General features: G+C 30.1%; 2 protein-coding genes across 2 annotated transcripts; one reads left to right on the top strand and one right to left on the bottom strand.

Moving 5' to 3' along the window:
* Positions 1-2,399: 2,399 nt before the first annotated feature.
* LOC114387229 lies at positions 2,400-3,472 on the top strand. The gene is made up of 4 exons (XM_028347372.1): positions 2,400-2,591; positions 2,671-2,894; positions 2,982-3,028; positions 3,356-3,472. The coding sequence occupies exons 1-4, from the start codon at positions 2,400-2,402 to the stop codon at positions 3,451-3,453; spliced, it is 561 nt and encodes a 186-aa protein (XP_028203173.1). The 3' UTR covers positions 3,454-3,472.
* A 5,543-nt stretch (positions 3,473-9,015) lies between these two features.
* On the bottom strand, positions 9,016-10,160 carry LOC114385841. Its single transcript, XM_028345901.1, has 2 exons — positions 9,319-10,160; positions 9,016-9,217 (listed from the first exon to the last, which is right to left on the bottom strand). The coding sequence occupies exons 1-2, from the start codon at positions 10,158-10,160 to the stop codon at positions 9,016-9,018; spliced, it is 1,044 nt and encodes a 347-aa protein (XP_028201702.1).
* Positions 10,161-20,240: the final 10,080 nt, after the last annotated feature.

The following is a 20,240-nucleotide window of genomic DNA, read 5'->3' as shown; positions in this document are numbered from 1 at the left end:
ATTTTGATTTTGATAGGAGATGTGAGTAACTCTAAGCTGATGTGGCCATGAACACATAAGATGTTGAGTATCAATTTTGATTTTTATAGGAGATGCTTAAAGGATCAAATATTTTTTATATATGTTTAAAGGATTGAAGTTATTGATTAATCACTCGTATCTCGTGAAGAGAGAGTGCCCTACAATGGAATCTATCCTCAACGTCACCAAGATTTGTGTATCATATCAAACATTTTCAAAATTGCGGGCATGCTAGGGAAGTTAATAGTACTTGTATATATTGCATCTTATTTAAATGCTGATTTCATTGGAGATATGCCCCTTCCAAATCCAAATGGAAAGCGACTTCGTCCCAAAGCATGTTGATGATTGAATAATGCACTAAAGAATATTAATGCTGCAACCTAGTAGCTAGCTACTAGCTAGTAGTAGTTCATTCAAATGTGATGTTCTTCATAACATATTAGCATTGATAATGTCAAGTAGCATAATACTATTTGCTCCAACAAACTCCTGTACCAGCTCGTAGATCATACTACAGCTTCAAGCTTAAACCCCATAATAGCATTTACTCCAAGCATTTCTTCATTTATAAGGCTTGTAATATAATAAAGAAAACTCGTGTCCTTCTGAGAGACCTACAAGACATGTTAGATTCAATTTTATTTTTGTCTAGATTCATTTTCAAATGTCCATTTTTTAAAAATTTATTCCTAGTGTGGTGCAAGTGCGATGTTGTGTTGATATGTGTCATGTGTGGAGTGTGGCTGGTTTGAGTAGGGTGATTACACAAGTTTAGTGAGTTATGATACCGAGTTCAAGGGCTATGGTTATGGTTATTGTTTCGTAAGAAAGATTAATTTTTTATGACAAAAAGGACGGATGTAGCATGAGGTTCCACATGAATAATTATAAATTTAATGTACTTTGTTAGTTTAAATTTTTTGGATTGTTGGATATATATGACTACAATATAGGTTTGAGAAAGCTTAAGTTAGAAAGGTTCATTTTTTAGGCACTGCCTTTAGTCAAATTTTATTTTAGTTTCAGCTTTTTAAAACACATTCACTTCACATAATGTTGCATAAGACAAATAAGACACATGGCAGTGTAATATCATCATCTTTGTTACTTATTTTAAAATTAAGACCTTTCTTTAATATTGTTATGTTTTAAGGTTTTAATTGAATTAGCTTCTAATTTATAGGAGTTCTGAGAAGTTGAGATATGTATTTTATTTCTAACTTTTTTTTAAAAAAGTTTAATTTGAGGTTGTAATTTTTTTTTCATACAGACATTTAATAAAAATATATTTTGCTATTAGAGTTGGAAAAATTGGTTTAACTTGATGGGACAGGATCAACCCGAGTTGTGCTCTTTAATTTGAGGCTTGAAAAAATTTGTGTGAATTTAGCCTCATTTGATGGGACAAACAGGCTAGCAAGACTCATGAAATGTAGCCTAATTGACATCATTGATAATAAGATGATGTAATAAAATGAGAAAAATAAAAAAAAAATTGAAAAGTGTGCACGACAGTTAGGGCAGCTGGTGAGGGAATCATAACTCATTCATAAGCATTAATCCCAAATCAACTTCTGAAGTTAACATTTGAGGACTTTTTGATAGACAGTTTCATACTATTACATAGGGATGTTTTACAATTAAATGTGCATCTTCATATACATTTATGTTTTATGGTTTATACTTCACTACTTTTATGCTTCCTTAGTTTGATTGCATAGTCTGATCAGATCGTTGTTCAGTTTGATAGCTATATCCGCTTCAGTCTGATAGTGTCATAGTCTGATAGCATCAGTCTAAAAGTTGTTTTCTTTAGTCTGATATATCATCTGTTCTATTTTTACAACATAGCTTGGTACCCTTTTATGCTTCAATCTTTACCCATAATTCTATGCATTATATATACTATTTGTTATTTTCTTTTTTTCTTTCTTTGTCAGAGAGCTTTTGTGAACAATTTATTAAAGTTAATGACATCCTTTGTTATTATATTACTTTTCTTTTAGTTATATAGTGTGGATAGTCAAGAAATGGAAAGTAGTATAGTTGATGCTTCGACTGCTTCAAGAAAACGTAAAAGAGATGAAAAAGAGGAAGAAGAACTTGAACAAGCATTTTTCATTATTGTTAGTGTTGCCACTATGCCTTTGAGTGCACTGACTTGGTATCATGACAAGTACTTTGTTAAGGAACCTGCCCAAAATTTGGAATTAGAAAGACATAGTTTCCTCAATCGTCTATATAGGAGAACAAAAACTGATTGCATTGAACAATTAAGGGTCAATAAAAAGGCATTTTTTAACCTTTGTAGAATTTTACAAGAGAAAGGGAAATTGGTAAAAACAAGGAATGTTCCTATAGCTGAAGTTGTGGCAATGTTTTTGCATATCCTTGCTCACAACCTAAAGTATAGAGTTGTGCACTTTAGTTATTGTAGATCCATGGAAACAATAAGTAGGCAATTCAAGAATTTCCTACGAGCTATAATGAAAGTAAGAAAAGAATATTTGAAGTTCCATGACTATAAACTAGAGGGCTCGGTGGAAAACAAATGGAGATGGTTTAAGGTAGGTTTGTCATTTGTTAGTAATTATAAGGTACTTTAAGCGATTATAACTTATTTTTTTTATTTTGAAATGTTTTTACAATTCGATTGGAGCACTTGATGGGACACATTTTCCAGTAATAGTTGCTGCAGAAGATAGGCCTAGATATCGTAATAGAAAAGGTGATATCTCTACAAATGTCTTAGGAGTTTGTGGTCCAGATTTAAGGTTTATATATGTGTTGCCTAAGTGGGAATGGTCAACAGGAGATTCTCAAGTATTGCAAGATGCTTTGCATCGTCAAAATTGTCTCCATATTCCAAGGTAATATCATGAAATGAAGAAATTTTATTTAACATATAAAAGAAATATGCATATTTTTTATATATAATATTTTTTTAAAACCATTGTAGGTAAATATTTTATTGTGGATGCGGGGTATACAAATGGCCCTGGATTTTTAGCACCTTATCGATGGACTAGATATCATCTTAATGAGTGGATCGGAAACACCCCTCAAAACTACAAGGAGTTATTTAATCTTCATCATGCAAGTGCAAGGAATGTTATTGAAAGGTCATTTGGGGTATTGAAGAAAAGATGGAGTATATTAAGAACTCCTTCTTTTTTTGATATAAAAACACAAATAAGAATTATTGATGTTTGTTTCTTGCTACATAATTTCATAAGAGATGAACAACAAAGTGATCCAATTTTGGAAGCCCAAGACTTGGAACTTTTATTTGTTGTTGACAATGAGTTAATCAATCAACAAATGGAAAGAGTCACAAATAATATTGGAGATGAAGTCACAACTATCCAAGCAACTGAGGAATGGACAAGATTCTGTGATACTTTAGCAATGAATATGTTTGGCAGATAATGTTAAGAACCGTTTTAAGCTTTGGAGAACATGGTATGGAATTGTGAGTGACATTCTTAGTCAAAGTGGATTTGACTGGGATAACACAAAGTACATGATTACCGTTGAAAATGAAATTGCATGAAATGAATATGTAAAGGTAGTGAATCATCTTTTAATTTTATTCAATTGTAGTTATTATTTGTGTTGTTATTAACATGTTTCTATTTTTTTTTCAAGTCACGTGAAGAGGCCAAACGATTTCGATTCAAAGTCATTCCTAATTAGGATGATATTGTTAACCTATGTGCAAAGGATAGAGCTACTGGACTCAGACCAGAAAATGCTTGCAGATGATATCATGAGCAAAGAAACAAATGAAGAAGAAGCAATTCATAGTGTGAGTTTTGACTTAGAGGGATCAAGTTCCGCCACAAGAAAAAACATTCGCCCAAGTAAGAGTAGAGAGAAAGAAGGGTTGATTTCTTCAATGAAAGAAGTAGCCGAGTCACTGAAAGAATTTGTTGAAGTGACTAAGAAAAAGATGGAGAACAAAAAAAAGATGGAGATAAAAAGAAGCTCAAGAAGTGGTACATGAAGTGGTGAGTGAGCTAGATAATATACCTAATTTTAATGATGCACTTCGACATAGAGCAATCGATTGGTTGACAGAAAATTCCATTAAGTTTGCGATTATAAAAGACCCTACAATTCTCACCAACGGCAGTAATTAAACACCCTACACTAATACCCTTTATTTCTCTTTATTTCTTCCTTCTTATTGCATTCTACCACTCATCATACCTATAAATTTTTCTCTTTTGTTTCTCTCTCTCTCACTAGGTATAGAATAGCGTAATGGGTGTCATAGTATATTTTTCCTATTTTCTCAGCTTGGTCTTCTAAGGACAAGGAACGTGTGTTATGAAACGACCTGCAGAAACCACCTAACTTCTATCTAATCGAAGAAAAAACAGCAAGTAGTTGCTTCCTGCACCTTTAAATTGCTTCCAGCACTTTTTAACATTCTGGAAAGGTTAATTCAGGATGTAATTTAACATTTCGAATTAGGTGCAGGAAGTAAATATGAGGTGCAGGAGGCAACTACCCCGAAGCAGCAACATCTGTTCTCATATGGGATTTTTTGGGTCCAATAAATAATGGCCCACTCACATGGACGGACCAACTCAGCCCAAACACAGAACAATCCTACAATCTCTAAACCTTTACCTTCTTCCCTAAATAATCCTGTTATCAAGGGACGGTCCTAAACAGAACATTTTTTTTTATAGGCACAGAAGTTGAGTAACATAGCAGGGACATGTGCATTAGAGTGTTATTAAAAGTTTAAAAAAATATTTTTCGTATAAGTAATTATATATAGTTTTAGTATTTTCTTTTTTTTAGTTTTCCATCAAAATAAAAAGTGACAATTTCTTAGTTATGCATGAAAATAAAAATATTTTCTCAACCCAGCTTTTAGAACTGTCAACAGCCTTAATAATCCTGTTAGATTGGATCGAACTTCACCCTTAAGCAAGCATCCCACGTGTAGAGAACAAATTGTTCAACTTCAGGGAAAAATCTGACAATTATTTCCATCCACATTAATTACTCCCCTTGAATCATTTATCTCACTTTCTTCGCATCAAATCACTGCACACCATTTTTTTTAATCATAATTTAACGTTGCAACCCAAAGCAATAGTTACTGTAATCTTTCCAAATCTTGACACTGCATGTTGTGCTTTCAATGATTGATTTTGATAGGCAATAATGAATATTGCTAGTTCTTGTGCTATCCAAATATTTTCTTTTGGTTTCATTGTTGGTTGTTGGTTTTGTTTTTCTTCCATTTTATTTAAACCTAGACCTACAAAATCATCTTCAAGATGTGATATTATATTAGACAATACCTTCTACCACCATAATCATTTGCAAAATGACGTTAATTGAATTAGACGGAATATTACATTAATTTTAAAAATTAAGGGACTAAATTAAATATTTTAATAATAAAGAGTATAAATTAAACCAACTAAATAAATGAGATGAAAAAGTAATTTAACCTAAATTATTTATGTACACTTAAACTATTTGAGTACATGTAAATTATTTCAAAAATAATTATTTTATAAAAAAAACACTTAATAATAGTGACAAAGTAATTTATATATAACTATTAAAAATGTCACTAAAATTTTAGTGATATTAGTGACGAAAATTATCATTATTGACAAGCATTTTGTCACTAATATTTGAATTTCTTGGAGCATTTTTGTATGAATTTTCTATGTAATTTTTATGCCAGATACTTAGAGAAAATATTAATAATAATGGTTTACCTCAACCAAAAATACTATCATTATAATACAATTAATTAAAATACTAACACTATCTAATAAACAATAATTATAAAACTTAGAAATAATATATATGTGTATATTAAAATATTAAAAATTTCACTTCACGGTATATATCAAACTATTAACATGATAATTCAAGTTTATCTCTTAGTTTATTTGTCATTTAAATTCAAACTTAATTTAAGTTACAGATAATTTAATAGATAACTTAGAATTTTGTTATTCTCTTGTACTTTATATATGCATATCTTGTACACATACTGAGTTGTCAAATAAAACCATATTTTATCTTCTCTATATGGCTATGTCATTGGTGATACTCCCTGTCCCTTTCCAACCATTGGTATTGGAGCGATCATTATGTTTTCCTGGCACTTCTTGCATCATGTAATCCCAATGCACAAATTGAATATTATGCGAATCGATCTCAAACTCGTGTAATGTCTTTCAATTGTTTCCAAAGACACCTCAAGTGTTAGCCACTATTTGCATTCAATCTGAGTCATAGAGGATGAACTTGACTTTATCGGTCATCCCATTATGATCTTGACCTCATTATCATTGCCCCCAATGCTCTTGGACCATCATTTCGCCAATTCACAACTTCAATTCGCACTAGAGATGCCCTTCTATTGTTTCATGAATTGTTTGCTCTGATGTATGTGATCCACCTTCAATAAATGGATATTCATATTATGTCATTTTTGTTGATTTGTTTTCGTGTTATGTTTGGTTGTATCCAATAAAACTTAAATCTGAAGTTTCCAATATTTTTCCAGTGTTCAAATCTCTTGTTGAAAATCAATTGTACACCAAATTCAAAATCCTTTACATTGGCAATGGTGGCAAATACATTAAATTACTTTTGTTTCTCCAAACTCATGGAATTTCCCACCTAACCACTCCTCCTCACACCCCTGAACTCAATGGAATCTTTGAATGAAAACATCTCGTCATCTTGTAAAAATTGTCTGTTGTCTTTCAAACCATGTGTCCCTCCCATTAAAATTGTTGTGCTATGCATTGCAAACCGCAATGTATCTCATCAATCAAATGGCCACTCTCACATTGAACAAAAATTCTTTGTTAGAAGTCTTGTTTCATTGTCCACTGAATTACAGTAAGTCATGTCAAAAGAATTCTATGCGCTCATTGTGAATGAAACCTGGACACTTGTTCCTCCACAACCAAATCTTAATGTCATTGAGAACAAATAGGTCTTCCAACTCAAGCACAAATTGATGGTTCTATTTCCCGGTATAAAGCTTGGCTTGTTACCAAAGGCGTCCATCAACGTATGACATTGATTATCACGAAACTTTTAGTCTAATGGTAAAGCCGCAAACTATCAAGTTGATCCTATGTCTTGCACTATCTAAGCAGTGGTCCCTCAGCCAAATGAATGTCAACAATGCGTTTCTTCATCCCCCTGAATTCATACATCCGCAAGGTCCTCTATGGTCTCAAATAGGCATTGAGAGAATGGTATCATGCAATCAAGAGTTTCCTCCTCCACTACGAATTCATCAACTCTAAATTCGACACTTCATTGTTCATATACAATCGAGGTTCCATCTTGACTTATTTTCTTGTCTATGTTGATAATTTTTTGCTTACAAGAAATGACAGGTTGTTCATTAAGCAATTCCAAGATGCATTGGTCTTACAATTCTCCCCGAAGGACCTTGGCACACCCACACACTTTATGGGTGTTGAAATTGTTCCCACGTCACATGGACTATTTCCTATGAAGCCTAGATACGATATGGATACGATACGACACAGATACGGAGATACGACAAATTTTTAAAATTAAAGATACGATACGTCTTGAATATGTTAATAAAATATATAAAAAGTTATATATAGCTTCATTTTTTTTTCTAGAATAGTTAGATTTTTCATTGGAATAGCTTCAAATTCATATTAAAAAATAAAACATGAAAAATCAGGATATAATATCAATGTTGCCTAGATTAGAAAATGATATGAAGCTTGAGATTTAGAATTCTGATATGAAGTTGCATGTTCAAAACAGAAGTAAAAATATGAAAAATGTGAACACAAAAGGAAGCAATTCATGGAAAAAAAAAAGCAAGAACAAAGTAAAAAAAAATAGAGGATACACAACACAAAAGCTTATTTCAGAAATAGAATTTAGAAACCAAATCATTATCATGTCATGATTTTTAATTGCATTTCATAACACTGATAACAACAATTGTGCCTCCATTCCATTACAGCATAGTAGTATACATAATATATAGTTAATCTAGTAATCTAATATAAATTTGCCAAATTCATGGCAGGATAGCCAATTTACCCACTTGATTCATTCCACCTTGTAGCTCAATTCAGCACAAGTCATTACTTGATACATATTCAATTCACAATTAATTCAGCTCCATATGATACATATTCAGCTTCGTAAAACAACAAATAACATAAATCATCATCAAATCAAGAAAACCTAAGGTTTATAACATGAGCAATAGCTGCACCATTAACACCCAAATGGAAAACAAACATGAATAAAGGATCCAATGCTATGTTGGTTACATCTCCTGTCACTAGACAAAACCAGAAATATAGCTTTCATAAGCAAAAAATACAGTTTCTACCCTATTTCACATCTCCTAAGGTTCATATAATGATCACAATTTACAAAAAGACATACTTGTGATCATAAGCAAAAAATACAGTTTCTACCCTATTTCACATAAAAAAATACAGCTTTCATGTAAGTATTGGCTTTATACAATAGCCTATATCAAAGTATCATTACTAGTTAGAAATTACTAAATTATTGTCAAACTCTAATTGTTTCATTTTCTTCTCCTCCATTGCCATCATCTAAGAAAAGCATAGCTTCTAAATCTGGCTCATCAAGAGATAAATATGCCATTTCAAGAACTCCAACACTATCATCAAGTGGATCATGTACATCTCCATTAATGTCCCACAATCTTGTCTCTCCTTTTTTATACCCTTCCTCTTTTCTAGACAAAAGCCTAAGATTAGAGTGCACAAAAACCAAATCTTCAGCCCTCTTTGGATCCATTTTGTTTCTCTTCAAAGAATGAATAAAGGAGTATGTACTCCAATTCCTCTCACAACATGAGGAAGAACATGGTTGCACTAGAAGCTTTAAAGCAACCTTTTGGAGTATAGGTGTAGAGGATCCATGCATCACCCACCAAGTTTTTGGATCTAATGCTCATCTATCCTCAATTGAATCAAATGAACCAAAGTCACCCGCACAAGATGAGAATTTAGAGAATTCTTCATAAACTTTTGTCCTAACATTAACATGTGAAAAATATCTCTTAAGACATTTATTCCTTTGGCTAGAAAGTTCATCATCTCTATGAGGAGGAACCCTATTTGGAACCTCATTAAGCCAATTATCACTATAGTACCTATAAAAAAAAATATATGTATACATTTTAGTCATACTATGGTTGAGAAAGAGCTAAGTTAAGCCATACACATTATTGAAAATTTGATATAAAAATATTACCTTGAATTTAGAGAATGAGCTAAGCAATGAAGTGGATTACAACTCTTACTCCACCTAGAATTAAGTATTTCATTAATAACTTCAAAGAAACTAGAAACTTCATTTTCTAGCACTTCATCATGCCTATAGATGGTTGCCTTCACCTTTTCTATCATAGAATCCCACATTTCATACACTAAGTGAAGATTAGAAGCATCAGTGTCACATATTCTAATCATGCTATATATAGGATCCATGAAAGAAAGGATGTAATCAACGTTATCCCACCTTATATCATTCAAAATCAACTCTTTTACATGTGCAGCTTTTCTGACATCATCTTCTCTATAACTATTCCATTGATCACTAATGACCATATTTTGCAAACAACGTTTCAACAATTTAAATCTTTTTAACACGACTATCATAGAGGCAAAACGAGTTTCAGCAATTGAAAGCAATTTAAGAGAAGAAAACTCATTAAAAATTGCTAATCTCATTGAATGAGTCATGATGAAAACCTTGATAAAAGAAGCATCGCCAATTACTTCAGCAATCCACCCACATTCATTGAAGACATTATCATTACCATCAACATTCTTTGCAGCACAAATGTTTTTCACTCCAAGATTCAAAGTATGAACCACACAAGGGGTCCCAAAAATATGAGGAAATTCAGCTTCTATCAATAACCCAGATGCCTTACAAATAGGAGCATTATCAGTTATGACTTGGACTACATTTTGTGGCCCTACCTCCTTGATTACATCCTTTAATAAGTCAAACATGTAATGTTTGTCCTTGTACTCCTTGGACCCATCAATGGCCTTTAAAAACATAGGTCCTTCTTCAGATATAGCCATGAAGTTTATCAAAGGTCTTCTTTAAGCATCTGTCCAACCATCTGCAACCAATGTAACTCCTTTTAAACTCCACAAAGATTTGATAGGTTGAAGCAACCTTTCAATATGAGACCTCTCTTGTTGTAAAAGACTAGTTCTCAATGCATTATAACTAGGAGGAAGAAACCCACTTAGATTACAGTTAGCAGCAAATGAATAAGAACTAACAAAATGTGGATTTCTAACAAGATGGAATGACAAGCCGGCAGAATAAAACATCATTGCTATCTCTGCTCTAAGATGATTCCTATCCTCAATATTAAATGCACTTTCTATATTGCTTGATTTTCTTCTTTTTGGTGGTAATGTTGGTGGTGTTGGAGTCCTTTTGTCAGTAGGTAAAGGAACATTCTTAGACTTTAATCTGTTTTCAGTCTCTTCACAAACCCTCCTCAAATCAACCAAATATGCATCAGTAACTTTCAAACAAGTAGCAATTCCACTACCACAAATACTGAGCAAATGTGCTTTAACCCTAGAGTATGAACTTTTGACAACTTTTTCACAAAAATTACAACTCCATAGCCTATTACCACCCCCATCTCCTATCTTTTCCTTTATTGTAACAAATGACCACAATGGAGCATGGTCATCTTGATATTCCGAAGATGCAAACATTTCTGTTATACGAGACATCTTTCACAGCACAGCAAACACACCCACAAACACGAAACAAAAATGATGGGAACCGATGATGACGAGAATCGACGGCAACAAGAGTGCTTGCAGAACTGCCAATGAAGAGAGCTGTTGAAGAAGAACCCGTCATCGAGAAGAAGGCGCCGTTGAAGATGGCTTGCAAAACCATCAACGAGGAAGAAGAACCACGTTGATGCAGAACAGAATCACTTTGCAGCTTTGTTTTCAGTTGTCATGTAGTGTGGAGAAGAAAAGAAAATGGGTTTGAGCTTCGTAAGCATGGAGAAGAAGAGAAGCAAATGGGTTTTGTGAAATAATAAAGCTTCTGCGTTTAAAAATCATAAAAAAAGGGTTAAACCTGGTAGCCGTATCCGAGTCGTATTGGAGTCGTATTGAAGCCGTGTCTAGCCTTAGGAAGCCGTATCTAAGCCGTATCACAGTCGTATCTTGTATTTTAAAAAATAAAAATAAAAATAAAAAATTGGATACTCCTAGGATACGTATCCGTGGAGTATCGATATCGAATACGGGTGCGACACCGACACTTTTCCTTTTTTCACGTATCCGGACTTCACAGACTATTTCTAAGTCAACATCATTATATATGTGATCATCTCCAAGCCCACAACATGCATGATGCTTGACCAGTCAACACTCCTCCATTGACCATATGCAATCTCGCATCAGGTGATGTCTCCTCTATCTCACACGTCCTGATGTAACTTATGAAGCACGGACACCCCAGTCCCTTGTCGTGTCTGGTGTTCAACACGCGTCCGTGTCAGTGTCCGACATCGACACGACACCCGTACTACGTTCTATATTTTGGACATTACAGGTGTCCACGTATCCGTGTCCGTGTTCGGTGTCTGTGTCGATGTCGGTACTTCATAGGATGTAACATTCCCTGTAAACAAGCTCTCTCAGTAAATGAAGCTCCCTGTTGAAATTCACATCCAAGCCGCCAAGCGAGTCCTCAGTTATCTCAAAGGAATAATAGATTTTGGGCTTCAATTGCGGTCGTCTCCATATCAACATCTTCGTGCCTTCTGTGATGCTGATTCCATGGCTGCCTATGTAATTTACTTTAGCCTGAATGTAATCTCCTAAAGCTGCAAGAAGCAATCCACTGTTACCAAATCCTCCACAGAAGTTGAATGCCCTACAATAGCTACAACAGCCACTGAATTCTACAACATCTACTCAAGGAACTTCACATTTTGCCTGATCCTTTTCCTACCATGTATTCTGATAACATTGGAGCAATGTATCTTTGTGTTAACCTGGTATTTCACTCATCTATGAAACATCTCGCAATTGACTATCACTTTGTGCGGGATCTAGTAGCCAACAAACAACTCCGAGTCTCACATGTTTTATCCAATCATCAGCATGTTGACCTCCTCACCAAAGCTCTTGCATCTTCGCATCACAAATTTCTAATAGATAAGATTGGTGTTGTCTCTGCCACCACCATCTTGCAAAAGCATATTGGACTATTGACATGATAATTCAAGTTTATCTTTTAGTTTGTTATCATTTAAATTTAAACTTAATTTAAGTTACAAATATTTAGATAAGATTTTGCTATTCCCTTGTACTCTATATATACATCTCTTATACGCATAATGAGTTGTTGAATAAAATCGTATTTTATCTTCTCTACATGATACATGTAAAACATTAAACAGGAGGAAAAAAAATTATATGCTAATATAATTATTAGGCGTTTTTCTTGTAGTGCATATTTAGAACAAAATATATCTTGTTTTTATATTTTGGGTAAAGAAATATGTCTCGACTATTATTTCTTTTAATTTGATCCATTTATGGATTGCAGGCTTGCAGCGCAACTTGTTAAGGTTGTGGCTATCTATCTTTCGTCTCTTTTTTCTTTCAATATTTTACCACTCTTTTGAAAGATGTGGAACATTTTTTCGGGCTTGCGTTTTAGCTTTTAGGTGCTTCACAAATTAGCTGTATTCTTTAAATAAATATATGCATTTTCATTTAACAAAATACCAGCAATTATCTGGAACATTTTTTTAACTAAGTAGATTTAACTTAATTAATTAAATATAATGTATGAGTTATTTTAAATCTCTTATACTTATCTTTGATTGCTTTTTATGAAATCGCACCGGAAGTTAGTGCTTGCTATCTAAGAATTGTTCCATGGATTTCATCGGAAATGTTTGATGTTTCTTGGGACTTCTTTGGCGACCGTGAAGTCACAGGATGAATTGCCAGTAGATAGATCAAATCTGGACATGGTTTTTAGGGTTTTTTTTTTTATAAACTCATTTTTAAAATGTCAATCATTTTGAATTTGATTCTTACATATGAAAAAATAAAAAATTTACTCATCAAAATATTTTTTTTTCTTGTACTCATCAAAATTAATGCCTCGCAATAGGCAATTATACTGCCTGTAATGTAAGTTCTACGCACAGATTTCCATATGCATAAAAAAATTAACCTAAGTGATAGCTAACGAAGAGTGTTGGGCTAACCTGGAGTTTATATGTTACCTCCACTAATTTTAGAGGTTTTAGTATGGTTGATTTTTTAACCAATAATAATCAAATTCTATTATTATTTTAATATTTGATTCCTGTATAATTAAAATTATTTTTTAAATCAACTTTCTAATCTCATCAAACGTAACCTGAGCAAACAAACAAAACATTTCGATTAAAAAGCTCAGCTCCAATAAACTGATCTCTATTAACTCTGTAATATCTGTTATTCTTTATTGTATTAAGTTTAATTAATTTGAAGTTTGGAGTTTGCATGGATTTGATTGGGTTCTGTTTGGGGTTGCACCATTTTTATTGATTTGATTCCTTGACTCTTACTTTCTTGTGGGTTCCTGATGGGCACTAACGAAACACATTCACATGGAAAAGGAAAAAATCTGAAAGCTTGAATTTCACACAATTTTTTACACCAACATCATTAGGCAATTGTTAAATCCGTACAGGAAAAGTTTTTTTTTTTTGGGTAATGACAGGAAAGGATATTGAAATCTCTTAAAGTGAGCTTTAATTATTATTTTTTTATCAATATTTAGACTATTATCGGCTCTCAACATTTAAATTTGATTTGAATAATGTTTTTTCTTAAGATTTTTGAATGAAATGTTTTGTTTGTTTGTTGAGGTTTCGTTTGGTGAGATTTTTGAAATACATATAATAAAATTGTTACTAAATATTAAAATAATGAGATACTAATATAACTTAATTATTATTGGTTAAAAAATCAACCGAGGAAGGTACCATAGCATTTCTCCTATCAAAATACTACAACTAGTTTTTGTGCTTTAAAGTTTAAACCAACATTCAATTTCCAACAGACGTCGGTTTTATGCATTTTACACCTAAAATGACTAATAAGTGAACCAGATAATTAACGTGGCAAACAAATTAAAACAACCCATTTTAATAAATACTAGTAAGAGAAATTACATTCTCTTTAATATTTTTTTTCATTGACCCAAATTTATTAGAAATTTTAAAATAATAGTCCTCTTAAGTTTTACATAAAATAAAATAAGAAAAAGATAATAAATAAATGAAAAAAAATACTCCTTTCGTCCCATAATAATGGTTGTGTTAGAAAAAAGTTGTCTCAACATAATTATCATTTTTATTTTTCAATATAATATTAATTATTATTTTTTACTTATATCTCATACAATATTAATGATATGAACTACAAAAACAAAAATAAATTAATGATGATAAGATTAACTTTATAAAATTATTTTTTTTATTTATTGATTTTTCTTGGTATGTGTAAAATAATCTAAGACGAAAATTATAATGAAATGAAATAAAGTAATAACTTTACAAAATTAATTTTATATCATCACTATAATTTATTTATAAATTTTGTTTTTCATCGTTAATACTATAAGGCTGTTAAGAAAATTTTCTAAGTATAAGAACTTAGTTGATTTTCGATGGTCGTGAATTTGAAAAAAAAAAAAGAAGAAAAAGAAAAAGGGAGATAATGGGTGATCAGACCAAAATACTTGGTTTAGGTTTGAAGCATTTTGATATCTTTATCAAGATGTTGCGTTACAATAAAATTGATTTTTCAATAAAACATACTACGCACGTGATGGAATGAAGCGCTCAGATGGAGCATGAAAATTTGAATTCGGAAAAAGGAGTTACAGCGGTTTAAGGAAGAAGACCGTCAAATAATTCTACCATAATTTTTAGAAGTTTATAAATAAAGATCTCCTACCACCACCATTTTCAGTGTATTGAATCACCATTACTCAAATTCTCATATAATACTCATGTCACTTACACTTAAATGATTATTAATTCAAAAGTTATAATGTATGTATTGATCTCACTTTTAATAAAATTTATTTCTGTTTACTTTTATGTATTTCTTTAATCATTATCTCTTTTCAAATTTCATTTCTTTTTTAAATTGTGCTTTAATCTAATTTTCATTGCTTAGTATTATCAAAATTATTAGAATTATGATCACATGTATGACTAAATTTATTATTAACATTGTTACCATCAAAAGCATTTATATCAAAATTATTATTATTGAAATCATTAGAAATTATTTAAACAATAATTGTTACAATAGATATTATTATAGAAATTATTATCACTATTTTTTATCAATATATACTTAGACAATTCTCTTTAAGTTGAAAAGTATAATTACTTGTTTGACGAAAAAAACTTACAATCTAAAATTGATCATATGTTTCACACTTAAACATTTATTTATTAATAGAATCACTAGTGAAAATTCTTACTTGATAAATATAAAACTCTTTTTAAAAATTATTTACAATTTTTACGATTGACATATATATAAGTAGACAAAATAATTAATGTTACATTAAAATGCTAAAATGACAATTAGTTTGAGACAATTTATTTTCTCTTATACAATAATTATAATAGAACAAAAGTATTAATTTTGAGATCTCACTTTTCATTTAATGATTTTCTTGACTTTTAATCTAGAAGTGGAACTATCAAAATTTGATAATTTTTAATAAATTTTAATTAATAAAAAATATTTAAAAAAAGTGTTAGTGATAATGTTATTAATATTTTTTAATAAATAAATACTTTCAAAACTCACCGTCAAAGTTTTAGAATGCAAATGGGAAATTTTCTAGTCAGCATTGGATTCTTGCCATTCACTTTTTTGTCACATTATTCTTCTGTGACCCTTGTTAATCAAGATTACGAAACCTAACTAGAAACTTATTTTTTGCTTAATATAAGTATGACACTCGCAATAGTTTAGCGAATGTTCTCCACCTGAAACTCTGCCATATGCAATTTTACAAATGTCAGCAGCATTAAGATGAATTTGGAAATTGAAAATTAGACACACCTCCCAAAATTAGTAGACAGCAAGACTACAATTGGGTGTTTTGAGTCATTCAATAAATACAATATTACCCATTTCAGCATCTCGATGGATTTAAAAAATAAAAGCAAGCATACATAGTTCCAGCATTTGCAATTATATATGTGTCTTCTCCACTGAAAATCCACAATAAAGAAATAGAGGGGATGAGGAACAGACCATGAATTCTACTGTTCTGGATAGATACAAATGAAGGTGGCTTTGGTCATATGACCAGCCTTGAAACCGAGGCAGAGCTATGTATAGAGACAAACACCACCCTAAGCTCATAACACTGTTTATGTCTTGATGATGCCATTCAGTAGAATAGTAAAGATAATAAAAATATGTGATTTTGAATTGACCATGTGCATAATCCAGGCAATCCTAAGTTTGTAATATTTAACCTCATATACAATATCAACAATTTTAGTGATCTCTGAATTTGTTAAATACTTTACAAATATGTGTATATGTTGTAGCATTTGTATTTTGTTGATACTTGGAATTCTTACACTGTATAATGGCTTATGATTTTTTCTCTGTGAATTCTTTAAGCAATTCTCCAAGATATTTTAGAAAATCAAAATGGTAGTACTTCACTATTTTACATAAATGGGTTTCTAGTAATTAGGGTATATATGCTATGTAATGGATAATGACCATAATAGTCAAATTTAACGTATTTAGTTAACTCGTATAGGATTGTTACAAGTAATTAATAGTGATAATGAACTCTCTTTTTTTAACTTTTCATGTCAAGAATTACTCTTATTCCCTGCATATCCCCATTATTATTATTTTTTGAAATGATATACTGTTGCATGATAACAGCCAAGAGGAATGTGAACTTTTGACGCAACTGAATAAATATCATTTAAATTTGACCAGCATGATTGATTGGACAGTACAGGCTATATTTTTCGAAGAGAGCTTTTGAAAGATCGAACACAAATTACTGTATATTGGTAAAAAAGAAACTGTACTTGTTTCTTTTCTATTTCTCCAAATTGAATTCGGTCTCAAAAGCCAATCATTACAACACTGCTCAATAAGGTTTTCACTGTTTGGTTTGCATAGTTTCAGCTATAACATTTAACTTCAGAAACCCTATTGCCTGTGTCAAAAGAGAATTGAGTTTCCCACGATTAAAGCCATCAAACTTTGCTGCACAACTGAATTTATATTTTTTTCATACAATTAACTGAATTAAGAGAAATAAAACAAAAAACAGAACTAAAAATATTTTATAATTAAGATAGTTTAAGATAAAATGATTAATGTGATCAACAGAATTAAAAATATTTTATAAGATATTATATAAATAATGTAACTCATTCTGAATTAATTTACTAACAATAGTTAAAATTATGCAATGTTTATAGCAAAAGTAATTATTAGAGTAATGTTTTATTTTCTTACAAAAATTCATTTAAATATTTTTATTTTTGATAAATAAATTATTAAGTAAGAATAAATATATTTATATTTAAAAATATAAAATACTTTTAATATTTATTTTCTAAAGAAAATAGGAGTGTTAATAAGAAACTATTGTAAAAAAAATTAACATTTTCTTTTCAATGTCAGTACATGCACGATAATTAAATTCATTCCTAACGGTCAATTTTAAATTCGACTTCCACCCGTCAGGTGTACCGATATAATAAATTCTAACATTCAATTATTATACTGTATCTACTGTATATTAAAATATTTTAATATCTTAAATTTGAATTAAAATACAGAATACATAAAAAGGAATTAAAAAACTGAACGTCATTTGCTAATTAATACAATTTTTTTTGGATTAACCGAAAAAAGAGAGTACAACGAAACTCTTTCAATAGGAAATGTTCATGAGTTGGATTGGTTTAAATTTAGGATAAAATCAAATATAGATCGAATCAATTTAAGAGGGGTTAATTTAGTTTAAGTCATCGATTTTTCTTCAAAAAAAAGTTATTGATTTACGATAAAAAAAAAACTATCGTTTTTCAAGCTTTAACTCACATTATTATTGTCTACATTATTATTGTCTATTTGTATATAATTTTTTAATTTTATATATATATATATATATATATATATATATATATATTAATTTAAAGTAAAAATAATTTATTTTTTAATGAATAATTATTTTTTAATATTTAATTTGTTTCCATTGTTATCACTTTATATTATCTGGTTAGTTCTCCTAAAAAATATTATCTCGTTAATTTTTTTAACCAAAATATGATACAAAAAATTACAAAATAAACTTGAACAAAATAAGATATTGAAATAAACAAAGATAGACACGAAAAGGAAGTTGAATTGTGTGTAGTATAGTGTATTTTGAAGAAAAAAAATATGATTTTTTTTCTATTAAAAATCACTTTATTATCAAGATCATTCACGAATAACAACAGGATAGGAAAAAAGTAACACACAAATTTTATATTAGTTCATTTAAATCAAGAATTATGTTTATTCCTTTCAACTTGAAAAAGTAACAAAAATTAACAAAACAACTCATATTTATCGATAAATTCTTTTTTTTTACACATAAACATCTTTCTTCTAACATTAGCTAACAAAAACAATTAGATTCAATCTTAAGAATTTTATATATGCGTCAATTAACCACATCCACATCTACATGCACACACGTACACATTCAAGAGTAAGATTATATAGTGAATTTATTTTCAACTAATAAACTATAAAGTTAATAGTATTTTTCAATTAGAAAAGTGTAATTAATAAACGGAGATTGTTCAAGCCAAATTTTTAAATTAAAAAGTCAACAATAAATTAGAGAGTTGTTGATAAAACTAAATAGTTTTCATTTTTAATAAATCACTATAAATATATTCCAAAAATACATATATTAATAAATTAGCTGGATCTGATATACTAATAAGTTAACTAGTATTTTTCGTTTTTCATTTAAAATTAAAAAAAAAATAAGACATATCAAGTGAGAACACATTTTTTATGTGACAATGAAAAGAATAAATATTAGTTATTACATCTTAAATACGTAATATTTGATTGTTTAAGTTTGTTTTATTACATCTTAATATCAAATTTTAGTGAACAACACTTAAAAAAATACTAATCTTGATGCAAATAGTAAAATTGAATGTGCACATTTATGGCTTAATTTACAATTTTTTATGCTGGGGTTATTCATGGTATAAGTCATCTGTAAATCAAAATTGACACAAATAAATTTGAATAGCTTGAGTTGAATCATTTATGTATTTGAATCAAAACGGAAATGAACCAATTAAGACCGTTCATATACGAGTTGAGTCATAAATTTAGATTTATAGATCCGATCAACATCGAATCAGACCGATTAAAACCAATCAAAATTTTTAGAATTATGTTGGTTTGACTTTAAATATTGCCAATATTGAAACTCCAAGTATTGGAAAGTGTTCATACTACTAATTATTAAACTTCTTAAGGTATTACTTTCAAGTATATTGTTATTTGTTTCATTTTTTTTTTCATATTTATTTTTTCTGTCATGTTTATAATATTAATGAATTATATGTTGTTCATTTGTTTCAGCAAATCTAGTTGTAACAAATTTAGTTGTAGCAAATTGGGTTGCAATAAAGTTTATTGCAAGAAATTAATTTATAGGAAATAGTTGTAATTTAGACTATTATAGTAAATCTGTTGAAGAATATTTTTTTAATGTGTATTAGTTTATTTTAGAATATTATGTTGATGGTATTTAATGAATCAATTTTACTACTTTCAGATATTTAATAATATTGTATTAATTTTAATGGATATTTGGATAAATCATGATCTAAAATAGTAGTTATAAGAAAAAAAGATTAAATTTAAATGAATAACTCATTGGCTCAATCTGAACCAAACTGTTCATAAATGAATTGAGTTGAGTTAGGTTAAAAAAATTGTAAAAATTGAATCGAATCAAACCGATCAAATTTAATTAGATTAGATCCTAAATTTGGCCAAAATCTGAACTCCCAC

The sequence above is a fragment of the Glycine soja genome, chromosome 15, assembly GCF_004193775.1.
Source record: "Glycine soja cultivar W05 chromosome 15, ASM419377v2, whole genome shotgun sequence".
Taxonomy (NCBI): domain Eukaryota; kingdom Viridiplantae; phylum Streptophyta; class Magnoliopsida; order Fabales; family Fabaceae; genus Glycine; species Glycine soja.
This window is presented reverse-complemented; position numbering and strand designations above follow the sequence as displayed.

Coding starts and splice junctions, on each gene's coding strand:
- LOC114385841 (XM_028345901.1), bottom strand. CDS start 10,160: ATGGCTATATCTGAAGAAGGACCTATGTTTTTAAAGGCCATTGATGGG. Junction 9,218..9,318: donor GCTCATTCTCTAAATTCAAG/GTAATATTTTTA, acceptor TTTTTTTTATAG/GTACTATAGTGATAATTGGC.
- LOC114387229 (XM_028347372.1), top strand. CDS start 2,400: ATGTTTTTGCATATCCTTGCTCACAACCTAAAGTATAGAGTTGTGCAC. Junction 2,895..2,981: donor AATTGTCTCCATATTCCAAG/GTAATATCATGA, acceptor TAAAACCATTGT/AGGTAAATATTTTATTGTGG. Junction 3,029..3,355: donor GTATACAAATGGCCCTGGAT/TTTTAGCACCTT, acceptor AAATGGAAAGAG/TCACAAATAATATTGGAGAT.